The 14,306-nt window shown below is 36.5% G+C and overlaps 1 protein-coding gene across 8 annotated transcripts in view; it reads left to right on the forward strand.

The window, feature by feature from the left end:
* sha (shavenoid) overlaps positions 1-14,306 on the forward strand; it is a 224,125-nt gene that overhangs the window by 191,722 nt on the left and 18,097 nt on the right. For 7 of the 8 annotated variants that reach the window (XM_067774601.1, XM_067774602.1, XM_067774605.1 and 4 more), the window contains exons 8-9: positions 7,376-7,486; positions 10,784-10,917. In XM_067774601.1, the coding sequence (XP_067630702.1) occupies positions 7,376-7,486; positions 10,784-10,917 (245 nt within the window). Of the gene's footprint in view, positions 1-7,375; positions 7,487-10,648; positions 10,725-10,783; positions 10,918-14,306 lie in introns of those variants that run through there. The other variant, XM_067774609.1, reaches the window with a different exon arrangement.

Here is a 14,306-nt window from a genome sequence, read left to right on the forward strand (position 1 = left end):
AAAATAAATGTAAGGCGCGATAACCTCCGAAGAGATCTAAGGCCGAGCTTCTCTTCCAATTTGCGTCGTGCTCCTCTTGATTTTCCCTACAAATTGGCCGAACGGGACCTACATGTTTTATGCCGACTCCGAACGGCATCTGCAAGGCAGATGAGTTTTCACTGAGAGCTTTTCATGGCAGAAGTACACCCGGAGCGTTTGCCAAACACTGCCGAGGGGTGACCCCGCTTAGAAAAATTTTCTTCTAATTTAAAAACCTTATTTCTAAAATTTTTGATGTTGCTTTGTCCGGGGTGCGAACCCAGGGCATACGGTGTGGTAGGTGGAGCACGCTACCATCACACCACGGTGGCCGTATGAAATATGTATAGAAAAAAGTTGATGTTTATGATGTAAATTTTTTGATTGCATATGCTGTACAGTTTCGATATGAAGCGATATAACTTTACTTAAATTGCAAGAACTGTGCTATTTCTGGACTGACTCGAAAATGGTTCAAATCAATTCGATGTGAAAAGATTGAACTTTGCTATCCTCCCAAAATAAAGTCCAAATAATTCAGGCATGCTTAACGAACGAAACGATATCATTTCGTTACGATAATCAACGCTAATAAACGAAACGAAGTCATTTCGTTTCGTTTATTAACGTTAAGAACGTCAAATTAACGTTAATTAAAGTGACTTCGTTTCGTTTATTATCGTTGATTATCGTAACGAAATGATATCGTTTCGTTCGTTAAGCATGCCTGAAATAATTATACAGGCATGCTTAACCAACGAACCGATATCATTTCGTTACGATAATTAACGTTAATAAACGAAACAAAGTCATTTCGTTTCGTTTATTAACGTTAAAAACGTCAAATTAGCGAAATGATTTCGTTTCGTTTACTGCCATATCAAAACGAAATCAAATCGTTTATGTTGATTATTAATTTAAAACTATGCTGGCAAAGCTGATTGATGGCGGAGTCATTAAAGGTGAAAGCATTCGCCAAGCTGATTGCAACTTTTCTCATGAATTTTGACAGTACAAACATTTCTCAGAGTATTTTTGACATTACCACCAACGAATTACACAAACAAATTACATGGAGTTTGTGTGTGTATGTGCCCTCGTTGTTACCACCTCACGGCTTCACCATGGCTATAGCATTGCCAGCACAATTCAAACATAAAGTATCACGTTTTTGTTAACGTTTTTAACGTAAACGAAAGCTTTTCGTTTCGGTTAAAAACGAGATACAATTTATCTTGATAATTTCTTTATCGATAATATTTCGAAGTGTTTCAACGGAAACGGTGGAAATTTTTTGATAAACGATTAGCTTAACGTTAAGGTGCATCCCTGTAATTATACTTTGTTGATGTATTTTACAACAAATCACGATGCGATTCTGAATTGTGTTCTAGATCTCGCATACGTCTAGAAATATAGCATGAACTGTTGGTCTGATTGGAAAACATATTATGGCGGAATGTTAAGCAAAAATCATTTTTGAAGTTCCATATAAAATACTGGAGATTTTTTGAATATTACAAAAATAGCGTTCTCCTGTTTTTTGAAGGCATATATCTTCGCGATCTCACACCCAAAACAATATTTACCTTCATAGTCTAATTCTCTGATTTTTAACGTAAGATATCATTAAAAAACTTACGAGTATCATTTTTTATAAACTGGTACACCCTTAATGTATATAATTTAAAAAAATGTAAAATGCAACGTGGCAGTTCTAAGCATTATTCAATTCGAGTGAAATTTCGCGTAGATAATTTATTATATTCTGCACGTAAAACTTGACATTTGCAAAAAAATATATACGAATAAGGAACGGCTTAGTGAGCACGAATAACACTCGAAGCTACGGGTTTTATCCAGTTGCCATCTCTAAATCCCACATATTTGATAAAAGGAGACATCAGGCACGTGTGGTCGATCTTGGGGTACAGACTAGGCCCTGACCCATGAGAAACGTGGTCGTGAATGAAACAGGAAAAGAGGTAGCAATGGAAGCTGAGAGTAGAAGGGTCGCCGCTCGAATTCGCATGCGTAATTTTACCAGGTGTCACCCAGCATGGGGGTAGAGTGCGAGCACCTACAACAACAACAATCGCCATTTTGAGATAATGCTGATGTTTATAAGGGGAGACAGTTTGCGTAAACGCCCCATCTCACGTCAAAATGTATAAAATCTCAGCTGTTGGTCGACTTCAAAACGGCACCCGAGATAGGTTGTCGATATCGTACCAAATGCATTTGTAACAAATTTGTTTACTGGCGAAAAAAAACACTTATTTAATTTTTTATCATAAAAGTCGTAGCGGGATAGGCTGGCTAAAATGAATAAGAATGCACCGTGTGAACTAAATAGATCGCACGTTACATGACCCGAATGAACATCAAATTAAAAAATTGTAAACAAGTATTTCTATAATAAAAATTAAGCATAATCACGCAAAAACTGTGTAATACATTTTTTAAACATCTTATCTACAGATATCTATCTACATATAAATACGCCACACGCAAATTTTCGCAACTCCTCTTTTGAACGCAACTTTTGCCCGATTTGGATGAAGTATGCACCAATTTGTAGGTGTTCAAGCAATCTTGAACAGGTTTTCTCATTTACAAGATAATAGTAGTTAACAGATTTTTAAATACAGTCCACTATTAGAAACTATATTTTAGCGATTGAGCGACCTATTCAAACAAGGATAAGACATTCACACACACACACATGTGTATATAAAGTAAGATATTTTTGTAAATAAATCAGAATTTTTTGAACTCTCAAACCAAGCAAACGTTATTTTAATACACCTGCTTCCCCCCACCAGTGGTAAGCGGCATTTGTTGTAACAGTAAGAAATAGAATACTTCAGCATAAAGGGGGAATTTTTGGTGTTTAGAGGTAATATACATACCAATGTATGAAATCAAATATCTCTTACAGTATTAATAGCAGGCTAATGATACTTACCAGACAGATGCCCAACATAGATATTATATCAGTATAGAAAAGAGAAAAGAATTGGAAAAGAGGGTATGATACACCCCATACACATTTTTCTTTCCATATCAAATATCTCGTGAACCGACTAAGTCACATTACTCAAAAGTGGCAATGTTGCCAATATTTCATTGGAGAAATGGGAGTCGCACCTCCCATACAAACTCAAATTTCGGTATCAGACATATTTCAAACTCCTGCAGCTACATCAGTGTAGATAATTTGGTACCAATGGGTTTATTGGTTACATCAAACTTTTAACGAAAAGGGTTTTTGTTTTAACCTGCCCGCATGGTTTAGCCTACACCGTTGAAAATTTTGGTTTAAATCTTAAATTTTTGATCCACATATATGATCAAATATTTTTTTTCAAACTGCTTTTAAGCCCAGTAGTAAACTGTTTCTTCGTTTTAAAAATAAACTAAAATTTTTGACCGTGTATTTTAATAAAAAATGTCCGATTTCGAGATATACGTATCTTCAGCGCGTAGGTTCCACATTTTGTATAAATGGCTGCATACATCAAACACGAAACGTCGCTTAAAACGCCTACTAATGGGAAACGTGGATTGGAACTACATGGAAAAGAAGTCGTTGCCCATCTAAAATAAACTGAAATTTTTATATGTATCATATTTTAGCCGTTCACTGCACAAATCGACTAGCGTAAAAGCACTTCGTATAGTGATAACTTTTTATATTTGTAAAAACTTTCTCAATCGATAAAGGTTAGCACCACAAAACGACAACAAATTTTTGGCCACTGAATAATAAATAATTTATCTCAGAAGCCACTTTGATTAACTCCATTCTATATTGGAAATATTTTCAATAACGCAACTTCAATTCACTAGGAAACGCTAAATGATAACGGTATATATGTATGTAAAACTCCTAATGGGTTCTCAGTGAATTTTCTTAAAATGCGCTGGGTAGAGTTAGAAAGATCCAAACCACACGTTATACAATTCGAATATGACTATAATGAAGATTCAGAATTGTACGCCATAAAAACAAGGAAATTTGTGGCAGGTAGACCACTAAGTTTGAAAGATGTAAATCAGCCCTTATTATAACCTATAGGTAGATCTGTAACGGGAAAAAGGGGCGATATGATGGATCTGTTGAAATCCATTCCTCCTGTTAAACATGATTACTTTAAAAACTTGCAAACAAATCGAAATAACGAGTCCTTACATACAACTGATGAAGTAGACGTCATTTATACTGCTGACGAATTAATCACAAATAATAATATATTATAACAGAACAGTTAATATTAATTTTCAGGAAAAATTTGTTATAAAAATATCTAATACTTAATTTTTTCTGTGAGATGAAACTTAAAAATTTAAACACTGAATTTAAATTTGTTACTTTTTCACTTGCCAATTCGATTAACACCACCAGTCACATAAAAAAGGTAAGATTCCTGACGATAGTTTTTTGGCAAGTCTTTCCTATTAATCTTATTAATTTAAATACTTTTAGATGAAAGCTACATCTTTATTTATGCATTATACAATATTTATGTAAATTTATATTATCAAGGCAATTTTAAAAAACAATGCATATTATTTCATCGCATTTCTCTACTTTCTGTTTTATGGAGTTAATCGTTGTGTGCATCGAAGGGCTCATTTACAAATCTCTATACAAGTTCAAATTTGGATATCATTTATCATATATATTGGCTTGGTCGAATTTTTGACCGCGGCGGTAATAGTCTTAATAAATCCGCTTACACAAACATATTTATACAATCGCTGGCAAAACCCATTGAATTCGGAAAACATTTAATTAGTTGACAGCTATTGTATGAAATATACTCTATCTGGGTCGTATTCCATAGAAGTTAAGGCAGTATCACTTTCATTCTATGAAAATGATTAGCACAATTGATGCGGGGCTACAGAAAAAGCGCGCGCAGTCATTTAAAGAAAGTCATTTGCTACTTAGTTAAAGAAGCGTCGTTATCCGGTTAAAAACGTACTTCAAATGATCTGAATATTCATATATATAACTATAGGTACATACATATATATGTGTTCGTATGCTCATTACTATAAATGTATTTACAAAAGCAATTGGCTACTTTATAAGCTGACTTGACAAATTCAATATGGCAGTTGAAGTAACTTTCACTGCCGGTTGACTACTTACAATAAAAACAAAACAGATAACTAAAATAGTAAACAAACTTTAAGGTGGTGTCTAGAAGAAAGTGTGAAGATGCCCCACCACCATGTTGCAATATCGCAGTAAGATAATTATAAATGTGCATGTTATATGTGTAATATAACAAAGTAAATGATATTTTATTAGAAAACAATATATGTATATACGTATATATTTATAAAAAAATAACTAAGCGTATGGATTTCATGGGTAGGGTTGAACTAGCTGTGTGGAACTCATAAAGACTGAATGAGTCCATAGTGTTAACACATTTACTTTCAAAGGTTAAACTGGTCGCAAGCTACCCTTCTGCCCTGAAGAGCTTAAGCTTTATTTTCTTAGAAATATGGATCCTCATAAAATGCTTCAGATTTCATTCCAACACTTGGAAATTCCAAAATCTCTCCTTCCACCAATTATTCACGTTTTGTCAAAGGCGTAAGGAGCATGCTGCATGTTGATGCAACATGTTTCTAATTGTTTTATTCGATATTTTCACTCCTGAGATGGAAAAAGTAAGCAAGGATGAATCGCGAAGATTCGAAGTGTAAGTATGAAATATTAGGTCTCACATAGACTGAATAATTCCGTAGTGTTACCAGAAGTTTGTTTTAACGACCAAACTGAAAAACCCTATCAAAAACCACGACCTATTTGATAAAAATAACTCCGTCCTCTTGGCAAATACTAGAAGCTTCCTAGGACTTAAGCCACTTGCTGCTTCTAGATCTGACAGCTATATCACTCCTAATATCTGGAGTCTTGGCCTGGCAAGCGCTGGGCACGAGCACAGAACGGGCTCGATCGTTTCCTCCTCCAACCCGCACTTCCTACATCTGCTATCACCGACCAAGCCTAACTTAAAGGCATGTGACGCCAGAAGGCAGTGTCCAGTCAGAATACCCGCCATGAGTCTACAGTCCTCTCTTTTTTTTTTTTGATAGAAGCAACTTAGTTAGTCTAAGGTTGTAAAACCTACACATAATCTTCGACACTTTACACCCCCGCGCTTGAACCCACGCTTTTCCCGCTTGGGCGATCATGTGCACCTCTCGCCTTCGCCTGCCCAGCCTTGCGGCTCTGGGACTGGGTCCTTTCTGCCTACTGAAAGCAGGGTAGTCGCCTTCCACTGAACGTTGCCTCTTCTTTCTGCCATTCGACGCTTCTTCCTCCTCGTACGGGTTGCAGAAACGAAGGTTTCTCGCATCCAACCTTTTGAACTGCCTTCAACCTACATCTACGGCCTGGTGTGCCCATTCCAAGCGCTGGATCTCCACTTCTGTTGGATCGATCACTACTCCCAGGCATTGGACAATACTTAATGCTGCACGGTACTGCGAGGGAGTTCTTTTACTCCCTCTGCTCCGTACCCTTCTCCACTCTTCTCCTCCGTTTTCATTTGTGTGCTTTTCCAACACGAAGCTCATTGAATCAGCACTACTCTCGCGCCCCAAGTCCGACGCATCGCTTAATGCATATTTGTCGTCCTTGGCTTGCGACTCAGTCCTCCTTTTATTATCGTCCTTATTACAATTAGGTAATGAGTCGTTCATCTTTGTCATACGACCACCTGACCGACAAGCGGTCCATTATTATATAGGGGCAAAGAACCGTCCGCCACAATAGCGCCCCTTACTGTGATAAGGCCATCAATACTTCCCGAGGTGGCCCGGTATCGGGAAGGCTCCGTTCAAATACAGCCGAATTTATCCCCTAGCTGCAAATCGTCCAATAGGCACGGTCCGCATAACACACTGGATTAGGGGGTTGGCAGTTCTTGGTTACCGACATCCCGCCGCCCTCCTATGAGGTGAAGCAGCGTAGATGTCAGTCCTAAATAGCACCGCCTCATAGTCGGGCGCTATGGAGTTCGGCTAAGCCCTAACGACAAGGTGCCTACCCTAGTGAGGGTACGCTTTGTAAAGAAAGCAATATTTTCTAAAACACTCAAGTTGTATCTCGTACAAATTTTTTACGACTTAACGAAAAATACCTTTTTACACCTTAATTTTTATGTACAAACAAAAAATAACTAAGCCTACCTGGACTTTAAGTATGTTTGACGGAAATGATATTTTTTATGATAAATATCTTGGTCAATCCGTTGTAAAAAAAAATTGCTTTTTTTTGTCCTGTGAAATTAATATAATTCCATTTGTTTTCAATTTCTCTTTACAGAATGTGCCCTTTCGCCATTTGTGAGTGGTTCGACATCCGAGAAAATTCCATTTGTATTTCTGCCACTACGAGGCCAAATAATTTATCCCAGCAGAGAAATCAGTTTTCCTGGTAAGTCAAGCCAAATATATAAATTTATAGTCGATACATATGTACATATATCATTTCGGCGGTTGAATGGGTTATTAGCCTAGTTTGGCCGCCAGTGCAAAAACGCCTTATCTCAGCAAACTTTTAAAAAACGACCTATTTCAGAATTCGTTTTAATAACGACCTACCTCACAATTTCATTCCCCGATTTGTTTTCAAATATGCCCTACTTGTGATTAAATTGAATAAATTTACTTAGATCAGGCGTTTTTTTAATATTCTGAGGTAGGGCGTTTTCGAACTGACAGTCAAAATATGGTATTAGCTCAATCAGCTTTCGAGATATTGATCGCATGAAGCTGAAAGTTGAGCGCGGATATGAGGACCTCTAAACCAAAACATACAGAGTGTATGTACCTAAATAGTGAATAAAAAAGGAATAGCAAAAAAAGGCAATTCTTAGAGACCAATTTCAAAGCGAGCAGCGGGGCATTCATATGGCTGGGTGGTTAAAGGCATCTGCCTTTACACCAGTATGAAGCATGAATCTTGGATATTCGTGTTCAATACTCAGCTCCCGAGAAGATAGCTGATCAGCTGAGTAGTGAAATTCAGAAGCATGGCCTAGTAACCATCGCCATTTGTAAACTTTGCAAATTTTCTCTAATATCGTTAACAAAACGAAAACCGTTAAAGTTGTCTATTTTTTACTTAAAAGTTATTGATTTGTTATCGATTTCTTGCCAAAGAGTTATCAATTTATTATCAAAAAAACCTCGATATATTATCGGAAAATTATAAGTATTTTATCGAAAAATTATTGATTTTTAATCGAAAAGCTATAGATTATTTATAGAAAAACTATCAATTTTTCATCTAAAAGTTTTCAGCTTTTCACCGATTTATCGAAATGTTTCCAATTTGTAATTGGCACGTTATCGACGACTCGATAATAAACCTTTAAGAAGACGATAACTCGGCAATAAAAACCGATAACAAAGAAATAATTCAACGATAATACTTACTTACTTAAGTCGCTTATTCGCACTGCCTACTGGCGCTAATTGGTCACACCAAGGGAGTGTAAATCGTTTTCCATCTGATCCTTCCAGCAAAGTGGGGGCCATTCGGATAGTAAAAGAATAACTTGTCGGTATTCGTTGTTGCCAATCGGAAGCCACCCAAGCTCTTCTCCAAAGGCCTGAAATTGTTGGTTTCTGGCACAGTTACCTCTATTGTGGTTTAATTTGAGAGCTCTAGTTAACTTAAAGATTTAGTTTTCTAGACGTCCAAATGGTACTCACGCGTTTTTATACCCAGCTGTACTTGTTCCCAGGGTATTATAATTTTGATTGGATAACGGTTTGTTGCACAGCTATAAAGGAATCGAGATAGATATAGACTACCATATATCAAAATCATCAGTATCGAAAAAAAATTTGTTTATGGAAATAGTAAAGTCCTGCATTGAGGAAAATTGATATTTTAAAGATATATACTCACTCCAAGGATTACCAATGAGATCACCGACCTCACCTATCATAGCAGACATATTAATGGAAAAGTTGTTGGAAAATAGCATTGAAAAGCTAATACAAAAGCCAAGATCTGTAGCAAAATATGTTGATGACATTTTTGCGATAGTAAAAAAACCGAGGTACAAAACACACTTGACGTATTAAACTCCTTTGATCGACATATAAAATTTACTACGGAATTCGAAGAAGATGGAAAATTACCCTACCTGGACTCACTTGTAATAAGAGAAGGCAATAAAACTAAATTGAAGTGGTATAAGAAATCAATATCATCAGGACGCATCATCAATTTTAACTCCAAACACCCAAAGACGATGATTATCAATACAGCAACGGGCTGTATAAGACGAATGCTACAAATATCGGACGACACTTACCACAAAGAAATTATAGAAGAAATTAAATTAATATTAAGAGAGAATGATTTTCCAGAGAATACTTTAAAAAGTTTAATAAGAAGAACGCGATCAACAAACCGAGATCTTATACCAAAAACCCCAAAAATATTGAAATCTGTTGTTTACGTACCTGGTTTATCAGAGCGACTTGCCAAATCAGATTGCTATAATAGCGAAGAAACAAAAATTGCCCATAAACCAATAAACACTCTAAAACATATTTTCAATAAAACAAAATCAAAAATACCGAACACCGAAAAAAGCAATGTTGTATATAAAATTCCTTGCAAAGGTAATGATAAAGAATCGTGCAATAAGATTTATGTGGGCACAGCCAAAGCAAAATTAAAAACTCGACTGTCACAACACAAATCTGATTATAAATAATGTAATTCTACTAACAACCATAAAACAGCTCTCATGGCCCACTGTGCCAGCAGTTATCACAGTCCGAACTTCGACGACGCTTCAGTTATTGAGAAAGAAGAGAATGGAATGGAAGAAGAGGTACACATTAGAAATGTTACGTATCGTTAACACACCTTCAAACAAACGAATTAACTACAAAACAGATATTGATACTGCACAGTCATACAGACACTTGTTGACAAAAAATAAACAGTATAATACTCCACGTCATACAGTGTAAAAGTGAAATAAATGTATGTAATTAGTTTTTTAAAGAAAAATTATTGTTATTTGTGATATATTGTTTCATTATAATTTTCATGTTGTTTTTTATTGTTAATAGTTACCCTGAGGACGATTACCGAAGGTAATCGAAATATATCGGTTATACAAGAACTTCTTGTGTTTTATTACACCTGACCCCGAGCCAGCTTAACTCACAGATAGAAAAAAAATTTGATTGAGCCATGTCCGTCCGTCCGTCTGTCCGTCCGTTAACACGAATAAATTGAGCAAATATTGAGATATCTTCACCAAATTCGGTATACAGGTTTATCTGCACCAAGAATAAATTGGTATTGAAATGAGCGATATCAAAAATTTAGAAAAATTTAAAAAATTAGATAATTCAAAAAGAATACCGCTAAACTAACGAAATTTGACGCAAAACATAAATTCCATAAAATGTTGAAATATGGGTGCGGCAACACCCATATTTAGAAGAAGAAAATTTGGATGTTTAGCAAGCCGTAAATTACAAGACGTTAAAGATTTGACATTGAAATTTGGCAGAGTAAAGATTTCAAAATCGGTTAAAGACCACGCCCAATTTTCCCAAAACGTCGCATAACGCAGCCCTATAACACTATTAACCACACAAAGCAAACAACAACAGCATTTCAAGTGCACAGCTGTGTATGTAATGTTCGGTTTCACTTACATTTCTTTAATATTCATATCTTTCCCTTTTTCAGATATTCACACACCCGTGTGTGCCGTGACTAGTGCGCAATTTCTTACCATCAACGGGTGGTCAGATCTACGAAATCCCATCGATACCGACTATCCATTTCGAATGTTTCGCGATGAAGGGCGTACTTTTTTGCAGGTAAGTTGATAAAAACTTATACCGCAAGTGAACTTATCTCAGGTAAAAGTCCTGCTACTCCAACTGCGTGAATTAAACAAGAAGTATACACTTTTACACAGCCATTATTCAAGAAAATAGCAAGTGCTACATCAATTACCTCATACCAGATCTCATCACTAAGAAGGTGCAAACTTAAGATTATCATTTAGCATGTATAAATTATGGCGGCCACCGGGGTGTGATGGTAGCGTGCTCCGCCTACCACACCGTATGCCCTGGGTTCGCAACCCGGGCAAAGCAACATCAAATTTTTAGAAAGGCTTTTAAATTAGAAGAACATTTTTCTAAGCGGGGTCGCCCTTCGGCAGTGTTTGGCAAACGCTCCGGGTGTATTTCTGCCATGAAAAGCTCTCAGTGAAAACTCATCTGCCTTGCAGATGCCGCTCGGAGTCGGCATAAAACATGTAGGTCCCGTCCGGCCAATTTGTAGGGAAAATCAAGAGGAGCATGACGCAAATTGGAAGAGAAGCTCGGCCTTAGATCTCTTCGGAGGTTATCGCGCCTTACATTTATTTATTTATTTTTTTTTTTATGTATAAATTATTCACAAACAACACTTTATAGCTGCACATACTATGTACGTAGATTTAAGTGTAGTTGCCCAACCAAACTGGCAAGGAACATAAAATTTTATGCGACAATTATCGCTTTCATTGTAAAACAGTGTGACGCATTAAACGAGACTTTTTATGTGCTTATTAGAGTGTTAAATTTGTGGTGGCGCATGCTTGGTGGGGTTGTTGCTATTGTTGTTGCATGTGCATTTGAGAGCTGCAACTTGTTGCATGCAACTACATAGATGCTTTGAACATAAACAACCCACATGTTTAGCAACCGTAAGAAGTTTTCAATGAAACTGAAATCTTTACGTGCTAAAAATTACAAAAAAAAGATATTAAAAAAAATGCATTAAAAACCTTTAGCAGGTAATAAGTGCGTTTAAAAAACACATCGTGAAAATGTACGCAATTTTTTAAGAGGATGGGGAGATTCCCCCCGGGCCCGGTGTTTCTCAGGGGGCCTGCGATTTAGAGGTACTAAGACATTTTTTTAATTCAGGAGAGTGTTTAGTTGTTCCATGTGCAAATTTTAAGCCGAATTCCAAAAGCAAGGAATATTGATAATAATTTTTTGCCTGGGTGTGAGGAGACAATAAAAACATCAAACAAAAATGTATGTTTACATGAATCCGAAAACGTAAAGTTTTCGTGGTGACACTGATGAAGGTTCATCTTAAAAAAGTCTTCCAAAATACCACCAACTCTATATCAAAGTCCATATTATTTGAAAGACTTCGATATCGGTACCTTGAATAATGAGTTTTTGCGATATGAAGAAGTCAACGAAATAATTTTTCGAGGTCATCAAAAGTGTCCTGTTATTTTTCCACGTGATTGTCATGACGAGCCATTTCCTACCTCGTTGTTAAACAGAATCTTGTCAAATGGAGAAAAAGTGGAGCGTGACTGGTTAGTGTGGAGTGTCAGTAGCAATGCTTTTTTGCTTACCATGTCGTCTGTTAAGCACCAATACTTTAAATCGCCCTAAAATTTGTTGTCCTGGCGGATATTCAAAATTCCAGGTATTGTAGAAGCTATACGATAAACTGCCATCACACGAAAATACCCAAGATCACATTAAATGTTATATTCAATGGCAAAATCTAATTCAAAAGGAGGCTACAAATGATATACTTATCAATGAACTGAAACTCGAAAGTGGAAAGAAATTTTATATAGAATTTTTGTACACTATTTTATTTTTGGGTGAAAGAGGCTTAGCTTTCAAAGGCGAAAGTATATATCTTGGTGAACGAAACGATGGAAATTTTTTGGGCATCTAAGACCCCATAAGCCAATATGATCCGATACTTAGAGATCATTTGAAGAAAGTTAGGACTTCACAACAGCAGCACAAACGTTTGCAAGTTCACTATCTTTCCCCAGACATTCAGAACGAGTTTATAGAAATTTCGGAAACCATATTAGACCAACGCAAGAAAGCCAAGTATATTGCCATTATCGTTAATGCTACGCCTGATGCTAGTCATGTGTTGACTACGTTCATTTTGGGCTAACCCTATTTCAATTCTAAAGCAAGAAATTTTACAATTCTAGAACGGTTTTTGGCTTTCGTAAATGTAACCAAAGAACTAGTCAGAAAATAGCTGATCTAATTTGCCATACTTGATTGAAGATTGTCGTGCACAAGGGTACGATAGCGGCACCAATATAAAAGGAGCTTACAACGGAGCACTACGTCACATTCTCGACAAAACCTCGAATGCTGATTACTCGCCTTGTGCAACCCACAGTCTCAATTTATGTGGTGTTGATGCTGCAGAATGTTGTACGGCTGCAATTACTTTCATCGGAGTTGTATAAAAATGTTTTACTATTTTCAGCAGCACTCCACAACGATAGGACATCCTCAAAAAAAATGTACCGAGCTCTCTTCATAGTCTTTCAGCCAAAAGCCAAATTTGACTGCGGAAGCATACGGCGATGATATCGGCATTCTCAAGTACATCAACAAGTTCGAATGTATCTTACTGTCCTCAGTTTTGTTGAAAATACTGACTACCATTAATGAAAGAAACGTGGTCCCCCCTGCTGGAGACGCCACCATAGATGTTGAGGTTCGACATCTAGATGCCTTATTAGCTGATTTGAAGTTGATCAGGAACCAATGGAAAACTATTTTAAACGAATGCAAAACAGTTGCTATTCAATTGAACACCTCGCCAAAGTTTCCGGACATGCGAAATAGAAAACCAAAAAGACGTTCTGAAGATAATCTAAATGAGATGATTACGGATGATTCAGAGTCTGATTTAAAAAAAAAAATACCCTCCTGGTGATGGTTGATTCGGTATTCACTGGCATTACTGCACAATTTGCAGCTATAAGAAATTTGAGCGAGACGTTTTCGTTTTTGTGCCAATTTGAAGACATGGATGAAATTACGGTTCGGGCGAGCGCAGCAAAATTTGCCGAAAAATATAAGTCGGACATTTCTCAAAGCTTAGAATATGAAATAATTCACTGGGAAACATATTTACGAAGCAAATTTTGATAAAGGTCTGTTTCCGTTGGAATTGCTAAATGCCATCTACATATGTTCAAAATCTGTATACGATTTTCCCCAAAATTTGTGTTGCTTTACGTATCTTTTGCAATATACCTGTCACTGTAGCTAGTGAAGAACGTTCCTTCAGCGTCCTTTCAAGAATCTAAAACTTAATAGATCGTGTTCATCTCAAGAGCGAGTTTCAGGACGTTTGCCACGCTATGTGTTGAATCCGTTTTGGCAAGACAGTTAAATTTTGATATTATTATAAAAATTTT

This window comes from Eurosta solidaginis, chromosome 3 (genome assembly GCF_040869045.1).
Source record: "Eurosta solidaginis isolate ZX-2024a chromosome 3, ASM4086904v1, whole genome shotgun sequence".
NCBI lineage: Eukaryota > Metazoa > Arthropoda > Insecta > Diptera > Tephritidae > Eurosta > Eurosta solidaginis.